Consider the following 25,988-nt stretch of genomic DNA (forward strand, 5'->3'; position numbering starts at 1 on the left):
TACCTGGAGGGCAGCCTGGGCAGAGGCCACGTGTCTGGACAACATCTAAGGCATGAGGCTGCTGAAGGTGACTCCCCGCTCTGAGATCCGGTCAAACGTCTACCCTCGGGGCTCCGCCTCTTACGTGGTGTCCGACGAGCCGCCGGAAGCTCAAGCCGGCCTCACGGGGACCACCCTGACCGACCCTGAGACGCACCCCTCCTCTGCACCGTGTGGCCCACACCTGGGTGCACGCACACCCTGGCTCCCTAGGTCTGTGGGGTCTGCAGCCGCTCCTCGTGTCACCCAGCACATCACCCCAGGGCGCTCTTCTGGAGGCCCTTCCTTCCACGACTCACTAACTTCATAACTGAATAATGCTCCTTTCCGATTGTTCCCACTCGGATTGTGCAGAAACAGTTCTCTTTGCCTCATGGGACCCAAGGAAGTCGTACGAGGCTGCCCCTTGCCCAAGCTCCGTCTTCCTCTAGGAACCCAACCCTGTGAATCCACGACGCTAGGTGTGTGTCACCTGTCACATGGTGGGGCTGACTGTGGGCCGGCTCCACCGCAGGGGTGCATGGAGGCGGGGGTGCACGGGGGGGGGGGCAGGGGCGCACGGGGGCAGGGGCGCAGGGGGGGCAGGGGGCGCACGGGGTCGCGGGCATTCCGGGCGAGCTTGGCGGAGTCTCATCCAACCCCGCGCTTCCCTGCTGAGGCCCCGAGGGATTCGGGCCGCGGGGTGCGGGTGCGGGTGCGGCCGCGGCAGGAGGTCCCGCTCTGCGGCCCAGGGCCCTCTCCGGCGCAGGTGGGTTCCCCTCGTCCACTTTTGCTCCAACGTCCCCTCCGCGCCGCCCGCCAGGGCAGCCCCTGCCGTGACTCAGTGTCCATCACGCGGCCCTTCCGGCCCTTCCCCGCCTGGGCTCCGGGTGCTGCGGGGACAACGGTGCTCGGAGCGCCGCCCTCCACCCCGCCCCGCGGACCGCCCGCGAGGACCGCGCCGGGGCCCACCGGCCGTTGCCCCTTTAAGCGCCAGGCCGGGACGCACGCGCAGTCGGGCCGTTGCGCGCAGCTGCGCAGTGGGGCGGCGGATGTTTACGGCGGCGGCGGTCGGGGCGGCGGACGGGCGAGGGGCGCCGAGGAGCTGCAGGTCGCGGCCGGGCGGCCCGGTCTCGCGGCCCAGCCCGGAGGTAGAGCCGCCGCCGCCGGCCTCGGCCCGGCCTGCGGGGGCGGCGGCGTCTCCCGGACCCCTCCCTCCCGTGCGTCCTCCCCTCCCCCGGCCCCGCGCGCCCGCAGCCCCTCCGCGGGCGCCCTCGTCCCCTCCCCGCCCCTTCTCTCCCCTCCTCCCCCCTCCCCTCCCCCCCAGCGGCCCTTAGCCGTCGCCCCTCCTCTCCCCTCCTCCCCGGGCTCCCCGCGCGCCTTCCCCCCCGGGTCGGCGACCTCTCCCGTCCCTGAGCTCCCCTCCCCCTTCCCTTCCCTCTTCACCCCTTCCCCTCCCTCTCCTCTCCCCTCCTCCCCTAACCTTCTCCCCTTCTCCTCCTCCTCCTCTCCCTCAACCCTCCCCTCCTTTCCCCTCCTCCTCCTCCCCCTCCCGCACCCCCCCACTCCCCCACCCCCCAACGCCTCGAGGTGTCGCTGTCCTCTGCTCCGCCCCGGGGTTGTCCCCTGCGCCCCGGGGTTTGCCCAGCAGCGGCGGGGCCTCCCGGGGTCTGTGTCCTGGTGCCCGGGGCTTACGCGATCCCGATCCGATCCCGATCCCGTGCTTGACTGCGGACGTGCAGCCAGGCCCTAGCTCACGGAGCAGGAAGGTGCGGGTCCGGGGGCGCCCGGGGGCTCAGCGCGCGGCCTCCCGCCCTGGATCTTGCAGTTGTGAGTCCTGCCGCGTGTTGGGTGTAGAGATTACTTAAAATTAAATCTCTGGAAAAGAAAAAAAAAAGGAAAAACCAACCCGAAACCAAAACAAAGCCTTCCACGCCTCGGGGATGCCTGGGGAGGCGGGGCCGCGGCTGACCTCGGGCCGACCTCGGGCGCCCACGGCCCTGACCTCGGGCCGACCTCGCGGAGCCGGGAGGAGGCCGCCTGGGCTGGGCCCCCGTTTTTCCCCCGTGGGATGTGCCTCCCGAGTTTGTGCGTGCTCGGTCGGCCCTCGAAGGGGTCTCCGCCTCCCCTTTATTCATCACAGGCCTGTAATGGTTTTCTTTTCTTTTTGGCAGAAGAGTGGCTGAAGTAACCAACTCCACTTGGGTGTCGAGTACACTGTCATTCAAGAATTAGTGAAGTAAGGTTCCTATAAACTCAGACCTTGTGGCTGTGCTTGTGACTCCGCTTTACAGGTGGAGGAGGGCACCTGCGCGGCGGGTCGGTGCCGAGGCCCCTGGACCCACTTCAGCTTGTCCCTGGCCTGGGACGTCCCGGGGGCGGGGGTGCTCGAGGCCGGGCCTGAGAACAGTTCAGGCCTTGAGTTCTAGGTGTCAGGAAGCTTTTCTGTGTTACGTAGAACTACTCTCACCTACCGTGTCTCACCGACCCAGCTTTTATCAGGTCCGGGAATGGTGTATGTATAGGTGGCTGCCTTTCAAGTATTTGAAAAAAAATCCCTCTACATGTGTTCCTTGCAGAGTTCTGGTTTTCAAGATGAGTCTGTTTCTTCTATTATTCTGCCGGCAGGAGGTGTGGCTTGGGTTCTGTTTTCTCCGGGCCTCCATCAGTTACCGGTGTGGTTGGACCGGCCCCTATTGTTAGGGTGGAAAGACAACTTTCAGCGACAACCATCAGGAAACTAAAAATAAATTAATAAATAAACAAACAAATAAATAATTGTTTATTATTCACAGAACCTGGAAATTTTACGGCATATGTGGGCCCACCAGTGAGGTGGAGGGCTGTGAAGAGAGCGCTCAGGGGAGCACAGGCCTGGGGTTCTGCTTGTATTGGGGTTGAGGGTGGGAGCCTAGGGCTTCTCAGGCTTGCTCTTTATTGGGGACTTAAAAGCAGAAGAGGGGATTTAAAGCATGGGTAGAGAAAAGACAAGTGTCCCAAAAAGTCTCTCATGGAAATCCTCTAAGATCTGATCTCAAACAAAGGACGCTCCAAAGGGAGGTGGCCTGACTCTTCATGGCGTTGAGTGGCAGGACACAAAGTATTTATTCCTCACCAATCAAAACTTGAGTCAGGCACTCGTGTTACAGAAAAGAGAAACCTTTCATGGCTTACGCTACAAGATCCTATTCCCCAGCTCATTTTCCACATGAAATTCCCTTGTGCATATTTCCCTTAAGTGATACTCAGCTTGGAACATGGCACTCCATGTTTGTCTGACAAACCCAGCGTAGGCTGGGGTCGCAAACACCCATTACGGATTCAGGCTGTACTGGCCCAGCTATAGCCTCCTTGGTTGGGTTGTCAATCATGAGGCCTTCCCATGCCCGCTGCTGCCCCTCCCCCCACACTGTGCTTGGCAGTTGGTTTTGGAAGGAGCAGTACGATAGTAAGGTGTCCTGTGGGCCAGTTACCCAGAGTGGTGAATTACATTGAGGTTTACAAAGTATAATCAAGTACAGCATCCAAAAATTATTTCCCATTACTTGGGACAATTGGATTTGACTAGATTAGATCCAGATTTGTTTTGGCAAGGATATCTTTGAACCTGGGTGGGTCAGTAACAAGTAGTGATGGTGTTCAGTGTGAGGGAGTGATAGATGACCTGGCAAAGTTAATATTCTCAGACCCCGTAGATGGTGACACATCCTACCAATGGCAACAGAGAGGGTGACCATGTTGTTAATTAGTCTGTCATGTGGGGCAAAGATTACCAACATGTTACGTGTTACAGAAGGTTTTTCCTTTGGGAATTTTTAAAAGCTGCATTTGGTGTGGGGTAAAGAATGGAGGCCTTTGGCTAGACAGTCCTGGGTTTGAATTCTGGCTTTCCCTTCGCACAGGTGTGTGATCATGAGCAAAATAACTGCTTGGTCCCAATTTACCTCCATGACCTCCTGTGACTGGGAGATTGTAGCTCTTTTTACTAAAGTTCTAGCTTTTGGATATGAATAAACTTTCAAAGTGAGGTGGAGTTGAAAATAAGTGATAGATGACTTAGTAGAAAATAAAATTTATCCAATCTATAGTTAGTGTTCGCTTTCCAAAGATGGAATGATGGTATTGAGATGGGATGGTAGAGCATTATGCACATGAGATCCACCATGGAAGCTGTGTGATTTCCAGGCCTTTTTGTAAATAGACCTTTAGACAGCGAACGCAACTCCACTTTTAAATGGTCACCTAAATGTAAGGTGACTGTCGGAGACTAAGGATGTAGACTGTAGCCTCAGAACTAAGTGGCTTATTGAAGATTAAAGTTGACTTCATTAGCACTTTGTCCCATCGGCTAAGTTAACTGGCTGTGGACCATAACCTAACAAGGGCTCTGAAACAACTTGATGAGGTGAAAATCTAGTAATTAGACCATCCTGGTGATTTGGAAAGCATATTACTCATCTCTAAAATCTTGATGAGAATGAACTGTTCAACCATGAAGCAGAAGAGCATTTATACTAAGCCCCACGTTTCACATATTTGTTATGAGAAGCTGAAGATTATCATGTGTTTTTATTCCTGGGAAAACCTCTCCCATCACAGTTGCCAGTAGTGTGTGTGGGGTATGTATATGGAATCTATTCCCCCAGGATTTATGATTCTTGTTCTGCTGTTTGAAATCCAGAGGATTGTGAGGGGGAACACAATGATAGACTTTGTAATAATAAATTATAGTACGTTATTATGGAAGTTCTGAATCCGAAAATGTGTCTGTCTTTGTGAAGCCTGGTGTTTCCTGGTTTTCCCAGCAATTTATATCAAGTGTTTTGTAAAACATTACCATTTTGTGTGAAGTAAAATCATTCTTTTGGAAAGAGTTACATGGGGTATGTATAAAATTGGAGAAGATATTTTTATGGTTCATGAAGATGAGGTCCCTGTGAATTAGTTGGAGGCACATTGTATGTTAGCATGTGGCTCAGAGGGCATCACATTGTTGCTTTTTCTTCTTGAAAGCAGTTGGGAAGAAGGTAAGCAATGTACCTTTTATTGTTAAAGAGGCAGAAAGATTGCATGACGTATACTTCCAAAGTGGGCGTAGGATTCTTGTAGCAGCTATAGCCTGGAAACAGATTTCGTATTTGTTACAAATAAAATGTCACCATTGGTCCTTTTGGGTAAGAGTTTTGTTAGTGGTGTTTTTGCCAGAAATTTGTATATCCAAGTGAACAGATTGGATGGATTCCTTGACCTGGTATTTATGTGTCTGTGAGGGCATAGAGTTGTCAGGTAAAATTTAGGACACCAGGTAAATGTGAAAATTAAATAGCGAATAATTTTATTGTTTGTTGTTTATCTTTATTTCATATTATTTTTCTTTTAAAGATTATTTATCAAAACTCATCTGTAGCATTTGAAATATTCAAAGAGAAGTTACACCATATGTATATTCTTTTTATGCTTATATCCACTGACTTTGCCGTACATGAATATATCCCTGTTGAGGCAGATTTATATTCAAGATAATTTTAATTCTAAATACCTGACTTTGTAGATTGACAACTTGTAGTAAAATACTGAATTCATACTTTAATGATGTTTTCAGTTGTCGAATATGCATTAGCTACCTCAAGTTCATTTGAATTCATTTGATATTATAAATTACAAGCTTACTTCTGGATGGAAATAATAGAATTTCATATTTAACTTTTTCCTTCTGAATTTGGGCAGGTGGGTGCTGACAAAATACATCCCATCTGTGATATTTTCAGAATTCAGAATTTGAAATTGGCATGTTACTAGAACTTTAACTGTTGTGCTCTTACCGTCGATGTAAATAGCTTTTTAAAACATTTTTAATTACAGTATTGCCTAAGCGTGATCTTGAAGATGGGAGGTGCTGTGAGTGCTGGTGAAGACAACGATGAGCTGATAGACAATCTGAAGGAAGCACAGTACATCCGGACCGAGCTAGTAGAGCAAGCTTTCCGAGCTATCGACCGCGCAGATTATTATCTTGAAGAATTTAAGGAAAACGCTTATAAAGACTTGGCGTGGAAGCATGGAAACATCCACCTCTCTGCCCCTTGCATCTACTCAGAAGTGATGGAAGCCCTCGACCTGCAGCCGGGGCTCTCCTTCTTAAACCTGGGCAGTGGCACGGGCTACCTCAGCTCGATGGTGGGGCTCATTCTAGGTAAATCTGTGGGGAGTGTGGGAGAGACGAGTCTGCTGGCAGTGTTTCCTCTGTAGGGACCTTGTCTCATTGCCCTTGGCCTTCTGAGCCGTGGTCTGGGTCTGGTATCGTTTATATGGAGTCATCGGTGGGCTGGTGAAGGGAGGGCTTCAGGTTTAGGAGGAGGGATTCCTCCACTGCCTGTGCAGCACACCCTCCTTCTGGACAACAGAGCACCTCAAGAATTATGTAAATTGGGGCTTTCCAGTGATTTTTTTGTTTAATACAATCACCCAGCCTGCCTTGTCACTCTTTCTGTAAACTAAGTTTAAAGTTCCCTGGAACTTAAAGGTCTTCCAGGCAGTGTAAATAAATTCCAGGGATGGAAAGAATTTCACAGTTTTTGCCTCTTTTCCCAAATAAGTTGTAAGGCTGCACATGGGAATTGGCTTTTTTTTTTTTTTTTTTTAAATTCGCATTTTTGTTATTGAAACAACAGTACCAGACAATTGAGGGTTTAGGTGTCTGCTTTTAGAGTAGAGGTAGAACGGTTTTGCCAGAGGAGTAACGGGCTCACCTGTGCTTTAAAAGATTTCTCTCAAGAGGAAGCAGGGCTGGGACTGCTGCAGCATCTGTGAGAGAGGGTGGCATCCAGACCGCAGGTGCAGGTGCTAGATGTCCTGTTTTTAGTCGTCACCATGGATGCCACCACTTCGTTTCTTTATGGTTGTTAGAGAAAATCTTAACTGTAACAGTTGATTTTTTTGAGTATGGAATCAAATTTTTGGTTCTTTATAAGTTTGAAGACTTTGGTGAAGTTTTGAGACTGATCATATGACTTTAGGCTATAGATTGTTATCCTCAAATATATAGGTTTATTTGTGTTTTGTTTTTTTAAAGCTAAATACTTTTTGAACTTAATTTGTCTTGGATTGAGACTGCTTTGGGAATAGCTCAGGTTATGTATCATTGTGGACTTAGGGAAGGGTGATTCCCTCCAGTGGGGCAGAGAAATTGGGGGAGCTAAGGATGAGATGCTGTTTTGGGGAGACTAGGTTAGAAATGCTATTGAAAAGAACTGAGATGCTCAGTTCTTACAGTAAATGTGAGGTGACCTGTTGGCACTTGACATTCCCTAGGAATTAGAAAGAAATGGCTTCTCTTCTCTGAGTCCCCTGTTTGCTGGGAATGTAATTAGCTGTTGAGATGGGGAGAGATCTAAAGGAAGGAAGGAAAACTTTTTGGGGGTTGCAGTGGATACTCTGTAATGCTGTGATGTATTTTAAGGAGGTGACTGGAGTTTCCTTTCCCGGGTAGACTTCTTGCATTTGCAGGGAGGAGGCTGCACGCGCTGGACTGGCGTCTCTGGATACCACATATTCTGGGCCACCCTCCCCCGTTTATTCCGCCTTCAGCATTGCTTCATGCACGTCACTCCAGAGCTGATGTGAGGCCTGGAGTCTGACTCTTTTTTGAACCCACCTGCCTTTCTGCCTGGCCCTGAACTTTATCCCTTTTGTGCCGCACACGGCTGACCTGAGAGTGCTATGAGATTAGGGAGTGGAGTGCCCTCCCTGGAGGGTGGGGGGGCACGGGGGCTTGTGGTATGGCTTCAGTGCCATGGGCCTCCTGTGTCAGTTCTGACTCTTCCCATGTGCTCCCTCCCCTCATAGTCCTCTTTTTATTGAGGTGCGTTGGGGGCTATGTGTTTTGCTCTATTTGGTGTTAACGCTTTTTGGGGATAGGAGCTGTGTTCTCTATTATTAGAATTAACTGCTTAATAGGTGTTGATAAAGGGTGAGGGGCTAATGAAACTATGATGACTGAGAAAGTAAAGGTGCTGCTAGCTAGAGAGCAGTGGGGATGAAAGTCAGGGACTTGACAGAGGGTCTTGAAGTTGGATAATTTGGATTTGATGTTGTAAATAGTGAAAATGTGACTTCTCAGGTAGGGTGTGTTTTAATCAGAGAATGTTTTAGCAGCAGGTGTGCCTTTGACAGATGTTGAGGGAAGAGAGCCCCAGATGAGTTGTCCAGGTGGTGGAGAGGGAAGCCTTGGCCTGGGGTGGCTGCTGTGCTGTCAGGGGACCAGGTAAGCCCAAGTGGCAAAATGTAAAGATACAGAAGCACAGATGGTTGCTTATTTTCTAGTATTTCTGTTGGACTGTAGGGTTAGGTGCTGCACTGTGACTTCAGTGTATCTGTCTAGTAAATAAGTTTTACTTGCCCTGTTGATTTTTACATGGAGATATTTAAAAATGGCTGTGTAAGTTAATCTGCAGTAAATGAACAAGTGTGAGGTGTGGAGCTTGGTGAATTGTTCTGTAAGTATTCACCTTCATACAAGCACCACCCAGAACGAAGTATGGAGTAGAATCAGCATCCCAGAAGCTCTCATGCTGCCCTTCTGCCTCCAGGGAGGAGAGCGCTGCTTTGTCCTCCATCATCACAAATAGGCATTGCCTGTTTTTGACCTTCATATAAATGGATTCCCACAACAAAGTGACTCATCTAAGCTGTGTTAGTAGATCTCATCCAGAGGCAGTTTTATATGGAGGGAACACCTTTATTGTTAAATGGGCTTGTAACTTTTCTCACCAATTTATTGCCGATTATTGATAAATTTCCTTAGATATAAAAAATGTTTCATTGTAACTTGGCTATATTTTATTTCTTTTGTTTAAATTTTTTTGAAGACCTTATTTATTTAAGAGAGAGAAAGTGTGTGCATGAGTGGGAGGGGGGCAGAGGGAGAGCAGGAGAGAGAATCTGCAGCGGACTCCAAGCTGAGTCTGAGCCTGACATGCGGCTTGAACCTGCGACTTTGAGATCATGACTTGAGCTGAAATCAAGAGTCGGACATTCAGTTGACTGAGCCACTCAGGAACCCCAGTTACAGTTTTCTTTTAATGATTATCAAAATAATTGTGTCCCTATTTGACTGTTTTAGTGACCTTTTGTGGAACATAGTCCTGAGTACAGTTTCATTTGGAAATACATTTTTCTTCTTCAATTTATTAGTAAGATCTTGAATTATTGGTTGTAGATCTTGGCTTTTTTATGTCTTCAAATAATTCTTTAACAGTTTGAGAGCCGAGTGACCCAGGCTTAGGAAAGCTGTGGAGTTGGTAATTTCAAAGAAACCAGTATTTACAATGTGATGAGCATTGTGTACCCTGCATATTTAAAGATTAGCTTGAGTGATTTAGGTCTGATAACGTGGTTAGACCTCAAAAACTCGCGAATTTCTTCATGTAATTATACATGCTGAATCTGGTGCATTGCAGCTGATAAAATAGAAATAAAGAGTAAAATTCTTGCCCTAGTTCTAAAAGTTTTCTTATTCTGAAACATTTTAGGTCCTTTTGGTGTGAACCACGGGGTTGAACTCCATTCAGATGTAATAGAATATGCAAGGCAGAAGCTGGACTTCTTTATTAGAACCAGCGACAGCTTTGACAAGTAAGATCAAATACTACCCTTGGATTGCTGTGTGAATTACAATTTAAAATTTTTATTAGATGGGAGAAATAAATTTATTAGTGTTCATATACTAGCAAGCATGATTCAGCTTTGGCAGGAGAACCAGGGGTATATGCATAGCTGTTCTAATTATTTTTTAAATATTTTGTGCTTTTGAGGGCTTCAGGTTCTTTTTAACTATGATACCAGGGGAAGGTGATTTTTCACCAACATAATAAGAGAAGGAAATAGAATGTTCATTTTACTCAATTTTCATGTTTCCAACACAGGAAACATTTTATCACCTAATAGTTTCAAAAACAGAATTGTTGGATTTGTCTTTAAACAGTATATATAACTACCTCTTGCCATTTTTATTTAAGGCATTAAAATTCTTATTTTGGAGTTTAACATTTTTTAGAAATACCAAGTGTAGTCTTCTTTGATTTTACTTGTTTTTATATTTTATTTTATTTTATTTTATTTTTTTTATATTTTATTTTTTTAAAGATTCATGTATTTATTAGAGAGAGAGTGTACGTGCACACAAGTGCAGGAGTGGGACAGAGGGAGAGGTAGAGAGAGAGAATCTCGGGAACTTCCTGCTGAGTGTGGAGCCCGATACAACACTGGGCTCGGTCTCATGACCCTGAGATCATGACCTGAGCTGAAAGAGTTGGGTGCTTAACTGGCTGAGCCACCCGGGTGCCCCTCATTTTACTTGTTTTTGGTAGATCTTAAGTAAGGTAATGATTTATAAAAAGAGAGCAAAGACAGTGATGATTGGAGGGTAGATGATTTAAGCCTGGATCATGTTTATGATGTTCACTTTCATAATAGGAAGTCTGGCTCTGTCAGTTATATCACTATTGGATTGTTCAAGGAGAACATAACCTGTGGTTAGTATAGATTTACTGTATAGACTTGTTACAGGTGATCTATTCAGTTATGGAAAATATTTTTTTGCTTTTAGATTTGACTTCTGTGAACCTTCCTTTGTTACTGGCAATTGCCTAGAGATTTCTCCAGATTGTTCTCAGTATGATCGTGTGTACTGTGGGGCTGGTGTGCAGAAAGAGCATGAAGAGTACATGAAGAGTCTTCTCAAAGTAGGAGGCATCCTTGTCATGCCACTGGAAGAGAAGGTCAGACCCCTGTCATAACTGACGCGCTTAACTGTTGGCCAAGGTCTGTGCCAAGAAGTTGACATACATTTTTCCTTGCTTTCCTCATGACCATCCCTCCCCCTCACAGATGAGGACATGGGCAGGGACAGGTCACACAGATACCCTCACTTGGGCCAGGGCACCCTGGAGCCCGTGTTGTAAAACCTACCCCTCACCCCCCTTCTGGCTCCTTATCTCTCCCCCTCTCTCTCCTACCTCCCTCCCTTCCCCCACAGCTGTTCTAGTATGGTTCTTCTATTGTTAGAATTACATATAAAAATCATGAGAGTAACTCTATTCTAATTGTTAAATTCTGTGACAGTGAGTGTTACACAGAAGTCCCTTCCTTAGGAGGGATCTCATCTCAGTCTGTTTGGTCATGCATGTTTCTGTATGTTGTTGCTATTGTGCTTCCTTGAGAAACACACGTTGTAATCAATAAGAAGATGAATCAGACCCGAATTGGTCATCAGGAATAATGTCTCCATCACAAAGAACTAGGGAAAAATGGAAGTGATAAAAATTAGGAGACTGTACATTTTTGTGTGATTTTCTGCAATTTAAAAATGTTACCATTTAATTTATTTTGTATAAAAAGTAATCATTCATTGTAGAAAATCCAGAACATATAAAATTGTTCACAATCCCCACCTTAAGCCATATTAGCATATGATTCTTATAGTTTGTACCCTTTTCCAAGAAGGTTTAGAACTTATGATGTTTTACTAAATTCATGAGATAATTTTCAGCCATGTGACATTCCAGGTCATCATTTTGAGTGCTTATATAGTATCCTGTGGGTTTGTTGACCATAGTGTGTCCTCTGGCTCCTGGAATTGCACGTGAGGCTGCATGTGTCATGTTCTGTTACTTACTGTTACATGCAGGCAGTAGTGAATATCACTAAGGAAAGCAATATTTTTATCCATAAATATTTCAGTGTGTATCTATAAAAGATAAGGGCTCTATTTTTTAGATATCCCAAAACCATTATTAACCTAAAAAATTACCAGTCATTTCTTGGCTAGCTAGTGTTCAGATTTTCCTGATTGTCTCAAAATTTGTTTGAATAACTTATTTGAATGGGGCTCCATTTAAGATTGCAAGATGTCTTGCATTTCATTCATTGGTCCTTCTCTTTTTTTTTTTTTAAAAGATTTTATTATTATTTATTTTTTAAAGATTTTATTTATTTATTCACAAGAGATGCACAGAGGGAGAAAGAGAGGCAGAGACACAGGCAGAGGGAGAAGCAGGCTCCATGCAGGGAGCCCGACATGGGACTCTATCCGGGGTCTCCAAGGATCACGCCCTGGGCTGAAGGTGGCGCTAAACCGCTGAGCCCCCCCAGCTGCCCTAAAGATTTTATTTTTAAGTAATCTCTGCACCCAGCCTGGGGCTTGAACTCATGACCTGAAGAGCAACAGTTGCACACTTCACTCACTGACTGAGCCAGCCAGGAACCCTTGGCTTATATATCTCTTAAGTGTTTATAACTTCTCCTTTTTTTGTTCTTCACTTTTTCCTTACAATATACTTGTTGAAGAAATCAGGTCATTTGTCTTACAGAGTTTCCTATAGTCTGGATTTGGAGATTACACAGCCCTGTGGTGATGTTTTACATATTCTTTCTGTTCCCTATTTTCACTATAAATTGTTAGTTGGATCTAAAGACTTGCTTAGTTTCCAGTTTGACTTAATTTTGGGGGGGAGGAGGGGTGCAAGAATACTTACTTACCAGGTGTTACACCTCCATAAGAGGCATATCATGTCTGTTGTTTCTCTTTTCCCGACGCTGTCGGTGCTCTTGTGGTCCTGATCCATTATCTCATTAAGGGATGCAGAATAATACATTCTGATTCCGTCACTTCTCTTCATTTAGTACTTCAAATTATTTTTTCTTTTAATTTTAATTCCAGTATAGTTAACGTACAGTATTATATTTTAAATGTATAATACGCTGATTTAACACTTGGATATGTCACTCAGTGCTCATCAACATCCGTGTCCTCTGAACCCCCTTTACCTCTTTCCCTATCCCCCCCCCCCACTCACTTCCTCTCTGGTGACTATGGGTTTGTTCTCTGTAGGTATATTTTTTTTGGTTTGTCTCTGTCTCTCTTTTTTTCCTTTGTTCATTTGTTGTGTTTTTAAAATTCCACATGTGAGTGAAACTAGTGCTATTTGTTTTTCTCTGACTGGCTTATTTTGCTTAACCTTATACCCTCTAGCTCCGTCCATGTTGTTGCAAGTGGCCAGATTTCATTCTTCTTTATGGCCAAATAATATTTCATTGTGTGTATACCCACACAGACACACACAGACACATACGCACACGTCTTCTTTATCCATTTGTCGATCCTTGGACACTTGGGCTGCTTCCATATCATGGCTACTGTAGATAATGCTGTGATAAACATCAGGGTACACATATCCCTTTGAATTAGTGTTTTCATATTCTTTGGGTAAATACCTAGTGTAATTGCTGGGTCGCAGGGTAGCTCTATTTTTAACTTTTTGAGGAACCTCCACACTGTTTTCCAGAGTTTGCATTCCCACCAATGGTGCAGGAGAGTTCTTTTTTCTCTGCACCCTCACCAACATTTCTTTCCTGTGTTGTTGATTTTAGTCATTCCGACAGGTGTGAGGTGGATATCTCTGTGGGTTTTTTTGTTCTGTTTTGTTTAAGATTTATTTATTTTAGAGAGAGAGAGCATGAGAAGGAGGGGCAGAGGAGAGGAAGAGAGAATCTCACACAGACTCCGTGCTGAGTGAGGGCTCGATCTCATGACTCTGAGGCTATGACCTGAGTTGAAACCAAGAGTTGGATGCTCAACCGACTGAGCCACCCAGGCACCCCTCATTGTGCTTTTGATTCGCCTTTCTTTGATGATGAGTGATATTGAGCATCTTTTCACGTGAGTGTGGGCCATCTGGATTCTTCTTTGGAGAAATGTGTATACATGTCTTCTGCCCATTTTTAAATTGGATTGTTTAGTTTTTGGGTGTTGAGTTGTATAAGTTCTTCATATAATTTAGATACTAATCTTTTATAAGATATGTCATTTGTAATATCTTCCCCCACTCAGTAGGTTGTCTTTTAGCTTTGTTGGTTGTTTGCTGTGTAGACACTTTCTATTTTGATGTGATCTCAATAGTTTATTTTTGCTTCTGTTTCCCTTGCCTCAGGGGACCTATCCAGAAAAATGTTGATACAACTGTTGTCAGAGACATTACTGCCTGTACTCTCTTCTAGGATTTTTATGGTTTCAGGTATCATGTTTAGGTCCTTAATCTATTTCTTGTCTTTGTGTCATCTTCCCTTTCTTTTCATCAGTATTTTATAATTTTCAAAGTAGAGGTGTTTCACCTCCTTTTTAAGTTTATGTCTAGATATTTCATTATTTTTGGTGCAATTGTAAATGGGATTGTTAATTTCTGTTTCTGCTGCATCATTATTAGTGTATAGAAATACAGTGGATTTCTGCACAATGATTTTGTATCCTGCCACTTTATATAGTACCTGGAATACTTAATGTAAAGAGAAACACTCGCATCAATTATTTGGTTACCCTAGGTATACTTTATAAGGAGAGGCTGGATAAATTCTGATTCTTAAGCTCTGTTTATCAGTTTCCTCAATAATCTGGTTCTCTAGCATCAGTTAAAGGTGGTGGATAGGAAGATTTTGTTTGATTTCTACTGGCGGTGTGAATTCACGGATATAGATTAATATTTTAATCATTGTATGATTCTTAATGAAGCTTAAGATTTCCTATCTTGGTCAGTAGGGCTCTTGGGCTCTGATATAACCTCAGTAGTTTTGTTACTTGCTGGTAAGAAAAGATGTTCCGCACTCATTTTGTGTATTTTGTACCACAAAATTATAATTAACCATTTTTGAGGATCCTTGTTAATTTTAAGTTCAGTGGGAAATAGTGTTTTTAGAGGGCAAAAGTGGGGCCTTTGTGGGAATCTGAGGCTGGGTTAGTCGGGTTAGTTTTTTCAGTGGAACTCTGGAGCTGGGAAGTCCACCCCCATATACACGCACACACACACATGTTTTTGTTGGTTTGGTTTTTGGACATGAAACACACCATGGGTTTATGTTGGTACTTGAGCTCAGATGCAGGACCAGAGGGTTTTTCTGACTTCTTCTGTCTTACAACAGCATCACTTTTGTCCCATACTGGAAGGCTGGGTCTCTCACTGCCCTCAGATTGCCCGGATATTCTCCTGGGGATGTACAAATTCATATGTTTTATTTATTTATTTTTAAAATATTTTATTTTATTTATTCATGAGAGACACAGAGAGAGAGGCAGAGACATAGGCAGAGAGAGAAGCAGGCTCCCTGCAGGGAGCCTGATGTGGGACTTGATCCCGGGACCCCGGGATCACACCCTGGGCCGAAGGCAGACGCACAGCCACTGAGCTACCCAGGCGTCCCAAATTTGTATGGTTTAAAGTCACTGGAAATAATGCTTCCCTGTGAGGTTACACTGCCAGCCTGACTTATAGCTTATTTGTTTTCAATGTTTAGGGACTTCCATTTTAGGTTTTATAACTTTGTGAGATATTTACAAAATTTCAAAATCTAAATAATGAATACTCACAGAATTTTTAGATGTATGTACCCTCCACTTTACCTGTAGGTAACCACTTTGTTTTTGGTCTGTCTGTTTGTTCAAATAATATATAAGCAAACACACTTTTTTTTTTTCAAACTTTACTTAAGTGGGGCTGCCTGGGTGTCTCAGCGGTTTAGTGCGGCCTTCAGCCCAGGGCGTGACCCTGGAGACCCAGGATCCAGTCCCACGTCAGGCTCCCTGCATGGAGCCTGCTTCTCCCTCTGCCTGTGTGTCTCTGCCTCTCTCTCTCCCTGTGTCTTTCGTGAATAAATAAAGTCTTAAAAAGAAACCCCAAAAACTTAAGTGAAGATATGCACGTTTTTTCCCATTCCGTGTATTCATCCAAACATACGAAGTAAAAACTGATAGTTTTATATGTCATTTATTGTTCATTTTAAGTATTTGATGTTTGGCATAAATAGAAATTCTTTTTTATGTCTATATTTTATTTATTTAAAAATGTTCTTTGTTGGTATATGAGAATGTGATTTTTTTGATGAGTATGTGGGTTCTTTCTACTCTTTTGCTGTTTATAAGTAGTGCTGCTTTGAAGAGGCTGTGCATAGACATGTTTGTGGATATTCTTAATCTTTGTCTACACCCATGACCTCTTTCAGGTGCAGTCCCAGAAGCAAAAGTGCTTGATTAGACTCTGTATTTTAACTTTCGCCTACTGCCTTTCCAGAGGCTTTGCTCTCAGCAGCACAGGACAGGAGTCATCCATACCCTTGCTGACAGCCAACAGCTTCTTGCTATCATTGTTGTAGATGGCAAGGCTAGATGTCCCCCTGTTTGCTCTTCTTTCTCAGAATATTGTTTTAAATATGTCTTTATTTAAATTGTTATTATTAGTTTTTAAAAGATTTATTTATTTGATACATATAGAAAGAGTCCCGGAGCAGACTCCCCACTGAGCGCAGAGCATGGAGCCAGATGCGGGGCATGATCCCACCACCTTGAGATCATGACCTGATCCGCAGTCAAGAGTTGGCCACTTAACCGACTGAGCCACCCAGGTGCCCCTTTACTTAACTTATTTTAGAAATCTTTGTTGTATCAGAAAAATAAGTCAGACACTTTATTGGAATTGTGTCATGTGTACATTAATTTGAGGATCATAGACATATTTTCAGTATCCATCTCCTTGTCTGGAACATGGAATATGGATTTATAGTTTTCCTTTAGGGTTCACACATTATTTATTGATGGTTTTTAAATATTTGATGTTTATTATAATTAGAACTTCAGCTTTAAAAAGATGTTTTTTAAAAAGAAGTTTTTGGGAGGGGGGTGCCTGGATGACTCAGTTGGTTAAGCATCTGCCTTCGGCTTCAGGTCATGATCTCAGAGTCCTGGACTTGAGCTCTGCTCCGTGGGGAGTCTGCTTCTCCCTCTCCTTCTCCCCCCACCACCCCACTCCCTCCCCCTGCCCGCTTGTACTTTCTTTTTCTGAAATGAATAAATAAAATCTTAAAAAAATGAATTAAAAAAATAGTTTTGCTGGTACACAAGAATGTGAGTGACTTACTGATGTTTATCTAGTATGTGGCTACTTTAATGCTTTCAGTTCTAAGATTCATGACATAGAATCATAGTTTTTAGAGGATTTGCTGGCTTAGGTATTTTTAGACAAGAATGTATAATCTTAACATGTCAAAGCCAAGCAAAAATAACACCGTGACCTGCTTGGGCCTTTCAGAAGCTGGCACCATCACACAGAACATATAAGAGGGCCATGTTGTCTGTCTAGGTTCTTTGGTACCCCTAATACTGTGACTTGTAAGAAATGTTTTGATGACCTTCACTGCCAGTCTTTGTGTTGTGGTGATGTCACATAGAAACTCACCCTCAAGGAAGTCACTGTGAAACTGCAGCAGTAGCTGCTGTTGGCTATGTGGTCACCTTGTTGCAAGAAGATTTTTTTGTTTCTGTCCTCCAGAAACAATAGCCTTGAGGTCCTTGCAGGTGATCCTGAATGTGAATGTCTTTAATGACTTTGACTTTAGAACACCTGCCAGCCCCTTACTGTTGGCACTGACTCTTGAGAGCCCAGGGAAGTTGTCTCCTCTGATTGTCTCTTCTTATCCTTTGACTTCTTTTCTTTAACATACGCATTTCTTGTAAACAAATTAGGTCTGGAGGCTTTGAGCATATTCAGGCAAAATGTACTTGCAATAATATTAATACGTTATGTGTACTTCATGTCACATCACATGTGGGGCCACTTTTGTCAGGTTATTTCATAATTAGCGTATCTGTGTTTTTTTAGTTTGTATGTAGGAATGATTAAATATAAAGTAACAGTAGCCAGATCTTTGAATATTCTCATTTTCTCTCTGGGGCAGTTGACTAAGATAACACGAACCGGTCCTTCTGCTTGGGAAACCAAAAAGATTCTGGCTGTTTCTTTTGCTCCTCTAATCCAGCCTTGTCACTCAGAGTCTGGAAAATCAAGACTTGTCCAGTTACGTAAGTACAAAGACCCTTACTTATCTTTCAGATCTTTTAAAAAATCGCATTAGATTTGAAGAGAATGAAAAATTATAAGGAGCTGTAATGGGTTTTCAGCCTGTTTTAGGTTATTTTTGCCTTTTAAATCTGCAGGAATTATTGCTGGTCATGCCATTGAAAGCAGAAGACTCCCATGAGAGGGAGTTAATTCTGCTGTGTGGGGAGGTGTCACAGAGAGAGTGTGGTTCCAGCACCACTCAGCCAGAGGACTCAGAGTCATGGGAACCCTTTTCTCCTTGGGGCTGCCTTGTGGGGTACATGTTTCAGCGGGTCTGCAGTATGTGGTAGGAGGCTTACCCTGGAGCCTTACCTGGCTAGGCCGTGCCTTCAGCTCCTTCCAGATGTGGGCCCAGAAAGAGCGAAGAGCAGGGCCAGCATTTATCCAGATACTGTTTTGTAATTTAAATAGAAATTTACGCGGCAATGAGAATTGCAAATGATTTTATTTAAGGTAAAGCTGTTCAGCATGGATTCTGCATTCTAATCATTTAGAAAATTTGTAAAATGCATGAAAAGGGAAAAAAAATCACCACGATCTTACCACCCAAAGATAATACATGTTGGCAAATTCCTTCCAGTATTTTTTTTTTTTAATTTGTGAGGAATCATTTATTAGATAGTAATGCTCTGCCTTGGTCTCTGCTAAGTGGAGGTCACATGCTATATAGATGCGGTCTGTGAAATGTGGTAATGAGCAGCAGTGGAATACCGAAAGGGGCTGAGTGGGGCCAGGGAGCGTTTGACAGAGGATGGGACATTTTGGGTGAAAATGAAGTCTCTGAAGAGAGAAGAAAGGGAGAAAAGGCATGAGCAGAGGCTGATGGGGACTTTGCACATGCGCGCTCCATGGTGTGGTCCGGGTGGGGGTGTACAGGAGAAACTAGCCCACTATGTAGGTTAGACTTGAGTTTATCATGGAGGCTGTGGAAAGCCGCCAGATGTGTGGTGCTTCTGTCTTCTGGATGACCCTGGTGGCTGATTGGAGGGTGAATTTGTTGTGTTCCCTGGGAATCTCCCCAGGAGAAGCTAACATAGCTCGCAATCAGCCAGGGCGTGGCCTTGCAGAACACGGCCTGAGTGTCAGGAGGTGAGGCCATAGTCGGTGCATCCATGAGGCTTCTTGGGTGTTTGGTTGAAGACAAGCCTCTTGGTGTGAGCGCTTGATTGGGTCTGGGTGAGAGTTATGACAGCTCAGAGGGTAGTACCCCGAGATGCCAGCTTTGAGGCCAGAACTGTAGAGCAAATGCTGAATGATAAATAATCGTGATGTTGTTTATGGTTCCTGAGGTGAACAGTCCAGTTATTTGTAACTTTGTCTTCCTGGGCCAGAGTTTTCTAAAGTAGCAAAGTTGTGTCCGTGGAGGCAGTGGCAACTACGTGGAGGCAGTGGCAACTACGGGTGGAAGGGATTTTGGAGCAGGCACATAGGGTCTTTCTGAGGAAGGGTGTAGACCTAGGTAGATTTGGGTCCCAGGGACTAGATCAGAGCCTTGGGGGCCGCTTCCGAGTGTCTGTTACTAGAACCACAGCCTAGATGTCAAAGCAAGGATTGATAGGCACACAGTAGGGGAAATAGAATCAGCCCCTGAGGGAACATTATAGCTGAGGTGGAGGGAGAGCTGGCAGGAGAGAATTGGGCCAAGTCCGTTCCCTTCCAGCGGCACCTGGGGGAGAGCCAGAGAGGCCAGCATTTGGTGGCCGGAGGTCTGGCCACCCGTGAAGGAGTCGGTTCAACAGACTGAGGGGTGAGCAAGGAAAGGTGGGTGTAGTGAGCGGAGAGTCATGGTTGTGGTGTTGCGTCATGGGGCAAGTGCTGGAGCCTGTTTTGGACAACAAGGAGGAGATGGTTGAGCAGGAGAGGAGGCCTGGTGTGGACACAGGGAGAAGGTGCTGAGAGCCCGGGGCCCCGGTGCTTCCCAGGGCTCCTGTGGAACAGGGAGCATTGCACAGGATTCTGTGTAGGCCTCTCTGATATGTATTAACTGTTACAGTCAACCTACGAGTCCTCCCTGTATTGTACATGGTCTTCTTTTTGGGGAGAAGTTAGGTACTGGAGGGAAAAAAAGTGATGGTGGCTTTGAGTATACTGTATTTAACACACAACTCCTAATCCCTCCGCATTCAAGACAAAGCTCTTGTTGTCATGTGTGTACCACCTGCATTAAATTGAGCTGGACTTTAATCACCAGATTTTATTTTTCCTTAGTAGGCTTTGGAGTTTTTGTACTTATTAAAAATGTTTTGGATTTGCTTTTCTCTAATAAGAAAAAGGAACAAATACTCAATTTGTAAAGTACTGTGAAAATGTAAAGATAGATAAAAGAATTCTGGAGGCCTACGTTCTCTGTGTTCCCATTGGATGAGCTTGAACCCAGAATCGAGTACAGTAAACAGAGTCATGAACCTGGCTGTCCAGGAAGCAAAGTGCTGCAACCCATGGTTTTCTTCTGCTTCTGACTGATGAGACAAACGGCCTTTCTTCCTTTCCTCATTTAAGTTTGGGGTTAGTCTGTTTGAAAATCCCTTTTGAGAAGGACCACGTGCATGCACGTTAGAGCTGTGATTGACATTAGCCAGATGCTCCCCTGTGCCCGCGCTGTAAATAGCCCCGCGAATGGCAGTGACCGGTGGGCTCTCCAGAGTCAGGGCCCTGTCCTGTGTGGGTCGCTCACACATGAGGTTGACACTCTCCTCCTTTGCTCCACAGCGCCGCTGGCCGTGCGAAGCCTCCAGGACCTGGCTCGCATCGCCATCCGGGCCACCATTAAAAAGGTCATCCGTCAGGAGACCGTGAGCAGCGGCGGGAACGGACTGAAGAACACTCCCAGGGCCAAGCGCAGGAGAGTGCGCCGCCGCCGCATGGAGACCATCGTCTTTTTGGACAAAGAGGTATTTGCCAGTCGGATCTCCAGCCCCTCTGATGACAACAGCTGTGAGGACTTGGAAGAGGAACAGCGGGAGGAGGACAAGGCCCCGCCGGAAACGAAGCCAGCCCCGCCAGTGAACTTCCTGCGCGAGAAGGTCCTGAGCCTCCCCCTGCCCGATCCCCTAAAATACTACCTGCTGTACTACCGAGAGAAGTAAGTCTGCGGGCACCGATTGGAGGCAGAACCGAAGGCTGTGCCCCTCGCCCTCGCCGGGCCACGTGGGCACATGCTGTGGGGAAGGAGGTGCGGTCCTCTCCACCTTTCTGTTTTCAGTTTGTTCTTGGTTTTCCTCTAGAATTCCCACTCATTGGTATCATTTCAGCTAACATAATCTGACAAACACAAGGTGCATAGGAGAATGTTTTCTCAAAAGGGAGAGAATCTCCTGGAGAAGGGTGTTTGCTTTTTGCTCTGGTGAAACTCTGACCTCTGCGCGCAGAGACCGCTTTGGTGACTGTCTCCCACCCAAGACACACATGTCTGCGTTACTCATGAAGCAGTGAAGTTGAAAGTAACCTGTGTTGCTCATAAAATGTGAAAGAAAGCACAAGTTTGCAAGTGTGTAAAGTCTTTCCTGGGTGTGACACACCTGTGTCCAAGTTAGAACTTTATAGTACCAACCTCATAATTACTGGCGCTGAGCCCCACTCACCCTTTTAGTTCTCTGGAGCGGGGAAGATTATTGAAAAGCTCTCCTTTATTTTAAATGAATGTGATTAAATCTTAATGTGAGTTGTCGATTGTAATTTTAAAAGAAGGAAATTGTGATGGGGAGGAGGAATAAAAGTATCAAACTGCCAGATGTCTCTCTCGAATTCTGAAATAATCCAAGGAATATTTTCCTGACACCTTTTCTTACCTTTAGAAGAACGAGTGGCAGATAATTCCTTAGAATAGACTCAACAATGAAACAGGTGTTGTGTGTAATAAACTTTTACCCCAAGGGTAGGTAGGGATGACTGGTTGACCCAAGCTTGAATATGCTAATGGGCACCTAAGGCATCTATGTGCTCCTTCCTCAAAACAGGTGGAAAGTATTCATTAAAAATGCAGGAACTGCATTGGGGACAATGTTACAGACAGCCTGTGCTTTTTTTAAACTTCAGTTGGCTATTTTTCTGTAATCACATTAGAGTACTGATTAATAGATTTTATCTTTTATAATTCTGGAGAAAAAGACGTGTTTTCTAATTTTTCTTAATAACAAATATGTGTATTTTAGTAGCTCCATTGCGTCAGAATAACGGTGACTTGTGAAGCCTACCTTCTCCAGGCCCTTCGGGTGGAGCACGGTCTGTGTTGACCAAGTTCTGGGTTAGAAGAGGAGGCCGCCTGTCAGTTAGATGGCAGGATGTTTTCAAGTTACATTGGTCATTCCAAAACATTGGTTCTTTTCAAACTCACTTTTTGTACCCAAAGAAAAGAATGGTGTAAGACGTTAACAGGAAACTCAAACTCCGAGTGCTGATGTAGGGTCAGTCATGACTAGTTTTATCCCTTAGCCTCTTGGATGTTGCTGAGCTTGAGTGTCTCTCTGGTTTCACCAGCTGAACCGAGTTCTGGTTGTTTATTTATTTATTTAAAAAATTTTTAAACCTTTTCTTCTTTCTTAAGTAAGTGAATCATTTTTTTCCACAGGATACTGTGTGCATGCGTAGCTGGGAAAACATGTCTGCTGCCCTAGATTTGAAAATGTAATCCTTTGTAAAGACAGTTACCTCGTGGTCGTTTTTAACCTGGCTTTTAATCGAAGGTCAAGCATCCTTGTCTCAGAAGCGCATGGTTTATGTTTACTTGCGGTCACTTCTAGTGTGCACATCTTTGCTGACATCATTCTAATTGATATGTAGCAATCTCTGCAATACGTGGACATTTGGAGCATAATGTTAAATACATGATATTTGTGAAATCTGTTACACCAGGTGAGGTGGCTTGACTAAGTTTTTTAACTGTATATGGATTTTATTTTTTTTAAACCACATTTGCTTTTATGCTAGACTGTAAAAACTCTTCATAATGCATAAGACATGTTTTTCCCTGTATATGTCAAACCTTTCCTAACATTTGTGTTTGTATTTACATGTTGTCATTTTGTGATGTTTAAACCAGAATTTGGTTAAAAGTTTATATAGATATAATATATGTGAAATAGTTTGGTGTTTATCTTATACATGTAGAGAAGAATTATAAATGGGTTTTCCTGGGCTGAAGGGCCCCTCACCAGAGTCCAGTATGATGCACTACTACTACTATCTGTTTCCTGACAGATGTGTCGTCTGTAACCCCTATATTGTAAACCACATTCTAGACAACTGTTGACTTTTATGTTTTGAGAAGTATGTATTTCTGTATGTGATTTTTGTCTTGAAAGTAGTAAAGCCATAGACGTGCAAAGGAAATATCAAATGTATAAATATCAAAGTATGTAACGTAAAAATCAGCTGTGTATGTAAAAATGCTTTTGCCAGTCTGGGCCTTTTCAGGGAATTAATGCCAGAAATTTCAAACAAAGATTTCAGTGAGCAGATATACATTGGATAAATAGAAAGGGTATCAATAAACATAGTTACGGCACTTCAGCCTTCTTGGCATGGCTTGTGTTTCCTGTGTGGGATTGAAATTCTTGACTACATATTTTCCAAAAATCTTTAAAAATAAACTTTTTCTTTATTACAAGCTTGTGTTTTCTATCACTGTGTTATTGCCTCCTTCTGTACCATGCTGATATACTTAGGGAAGACACTTATTTTTTTTAAAGATTTATTTATTTATTTGAGAGAGAGAGGGCATGTACAAATGGGGGGAGGGGCGGAGGGAAGAGGGAAAGAATCCCATGAAGACTCCGTGCTGAGCATGGAGCCCGATGCGGGGCTCTGTCCCATGACCATGAGATCATGACCTGAGCTGAAATCAAGAGTCGGATGTTCAACCAGCTGTGTCACCCAGACGACATTATTTTTTAACTAACGCTTAGTTTGAACGGCAAAATGGAAAAGCGGTAGCTTGGACTCCATGAGACTACGTGTCTCAAGGATGTTTGTGGTTAGCTTTTGGCCACAATTTTCCTATTTTGTAAAAATGTTGAAAGATAATTGGGTAAATGGTAACATATCTTCCATGGTAGCAAGGGATGAGGGTTAGGGTGCTGGTGAGAATTTAGGTTTAGGGCTGGATTTAGGGGGTCAGGGACCAGGTGCCAGGGCCATGTGTTAGCCAGGATTTGGGGACAGAGTAAGGGGTAGTGTTGAGGATCAGACTGCTTGCTGATTGTTTTAATCCATTTGGACTGCTAAAACAACTTTTATTTTGGGTGGCAAAATAAAAAATACTGTTTATTAACAGTATAAATTCATTTCTCATAGCTGCTGAGGCGGGAAGTCTGAGATCAGAGTGCTGACGTGGTTGAGTGAGGGCCCTCTTCGTAGAGGCACATTTCCTTGTATCTTCACATGTAGGGAATGGCTTAGGGTCTCTTTAAATAGGGGGAAAATCCCATTCATGAGGACTCTACCCTCATCTCCTAATCACCTCCCAAAGGCATCCTGTTGTAACATCATATCAGGCATTAGGATTCCAACATGTGAATTTTGGGGGAACAAACATTCAGACCATAGCACTGGGCCTTTTATATTGACCTTTACTCTTTTAAAAAAAGCTGTATTTTCCCAATCAAGGTACTGGAATGATGGGCTCTATTTCAGTTGGAGTTTACAAATTCTGACCCTAAATAAGCAGAACACTAAATTTCAGAGACTCCTTGGATTTGCCCTGAGGGGCTACACTGTGAGTGGGGTGTGTCCTGTGCTGCAGCCTAGCGGGGAGCAGGGTGCCCTGACCCTGGCTCTGACCCGAGGGAGAGCACGCATACCCCGGCCTCAGACTCAGTCCCACATCTCCATGAGGACCCGAGTGGGCCCAGGATATACCTGGAGCTTTGGGACAATTTGAGGCAGTGAGGACAAAGCTAGGAGAGGGCTCATGCTGGCATCTCCAGTGAACTTCAGAACAGCCCTCCCCAGTGTCCTCCTAAAACCTAGTAAAAGCTGACCTCCACTTTGTCTCTTTGAGTGTTCCTATGATTCACCATAGCTCACTTGTCCCAGATTGCAATTCTTCTGCTATTCCCAAATACACTTATTTTACTGCTAACATGACTGGTATTTTACTGTTACATTGATAGTTTTTCTGTGGAACCACCTGTATCCATATTAAGCTAAAGAGGAGTTTTTTTTTTTAATTTTTTAAAAAGATTTTATTTATTTACTCATAGAGACACACAGAGAGAGAGACAGAGGCACAGGCAGAGGGAGAAGAAGGCTCCATGCAGGGAGCCCGACATGGGACTCGATCCAGGGTCCCCAGGATCAAACCCCGGGCTGCAGGCGGCACTAAACCGCTGTGCCACTGGGGCTGCCCTAAAGAGGAGTTTAATACTGGGGTCTCTAAAACCTGATCCATTGTCACATGGATATTGTAATCTCCCTTTGCTCATCTCTAACTCACCGCTCTAACAGTGCTGAACTGGGCTCCTGCCACTTATTTAATTCATTGCCGGGGATCCCTGGGTGGCACAGCGGTTTGGCGCCTGCCTTTGGCCCAGGGCGCGATCCTGGAGACCCGGGATCGAATCCCACATAGGGCTCCCAGTGCATGGAGCCTGCTTCTGCCTCTGCCTGTATCTCTGCTTCTCTCTCTCTCTCTGTGTGTGACTATCATAAATAAATAAAAATTTTAAAAAAAGCCTCAAAATAAAATTAATTCATTGCCGGATTTCCTATGACAGATATAACTGCTTCAGCATCCTTGGCTACCATCTTGGGAAAGAACCTTATAAAATAGAGTCCACTGTTTATGTGCCCTCAATCTACACATTCTGTTGATTTCTGAAGTTGCTTAGGTCAGCACCTGGTGCCCCACCACCTACAGTGAGTTTTTCCATACATTTCTAATACAGTTAGCTTATTTGTCACATGCTGTATTCTGTCCTGTGACAATCCCACATCCTAAATAATTTAATTTGAATAATTATGATGTATGCTTCAGGTTATAAAAAAATCTGTGAGTTTTGGCTAATGCATAGTGGTAGACATCCATCACTAAAG

General features: G+C 44.3%; 1 protein-coding gene across 6 annotated transcripts; it reads left to right on the forward strand.

Moving 5' to 3' along the window:
• The first annotated feature begins 1,053 nt into the window (after positions 1 to 1,053).
• Positions 1,054 to 23,562, forward strand: PCMTD2 (protein-L-isoaspartate (D-aspartate) O-methyltransferase domain containing 2). 6 transcript variants are annotated; one of them, XM_025470785.3, is made up of 8 exons: positions 1,054 to 1,169; positions 2,193 to 2,257; positions 5,881 to 6,211; positions 9,549 to 9,651; positions 10,625 to 10,796; positions 17,794 to 17,917; positions 20,667 to 21,039; positions 22,525 to 23,562. In XM_025470785.3, exons 3-8 carry the CDS (start codon positions 5,905 to 5,907, stop codon positions 22,568 to 22,570), a joined length of 1,125 nt encoding a protein of 374 aa, XP_025326570.1. In that variant the 5' UTR covers positions 1,054 to 1,169; positions 2,193 to 2,257; positions 5,881 to 5,904; the 3' UTR covers positions 22,571 to 23,562. The 6 variants fall into 6 exon arrangements, with proteins under 6 accessions (XP_025326570.1, XP_025326576.1, XP_025326574.1 ...); XM_025470789.3 differs by having other exon boundaries at positions 1,101 to 1,238; XM_025470787.3 differs by lacking the exon at positions 1,054 to 1,169 and adding an exon at positions 1,577 to 1,848.
• The last annotated feature ends 2,426 nt before the right edge of the window (positions 23,563 to 25,988 follow it).

Source organism: Canis lupus, chromosome 24, assembly GCF_003254725.2.
Source record: "Canis lupus dingo isolate Sandy chromosome 24, ASM325472v2, whole genome shotgun sequence".
Taxonomy (NCBI): domain Eukaryota; kingdom Metazoa; phylum Chordata; class Mammalia; order Carnivora; family Canidae; genus Canis; species Canis lupus.

Bases quoted from the DNA above. Each gene is read 5' to 3' on its own strand.
- PCMTD2 (XM_025470785.3), top strand. From the start codon at position 5,905: ATGGGAGGTGCTGTGAGTGCTGGTGAAGACAACGATGAGCTGATAGAC. The intron at 6,212-9,548 runs GTAAATCTGTGG...GAAACATTTTAG, and splicing joins GATGGTGGGGCTCATTCTAG to GTCCTTTTGGTGTGAACCAC. The intron at 17,918-20,666 runs GTAAGTACAAAG...TTTGCTCCACAG, and splicing joins ATCAAGACTTGTCCAGTTAC to CGCCGCTGGCCGTGCGAAGC.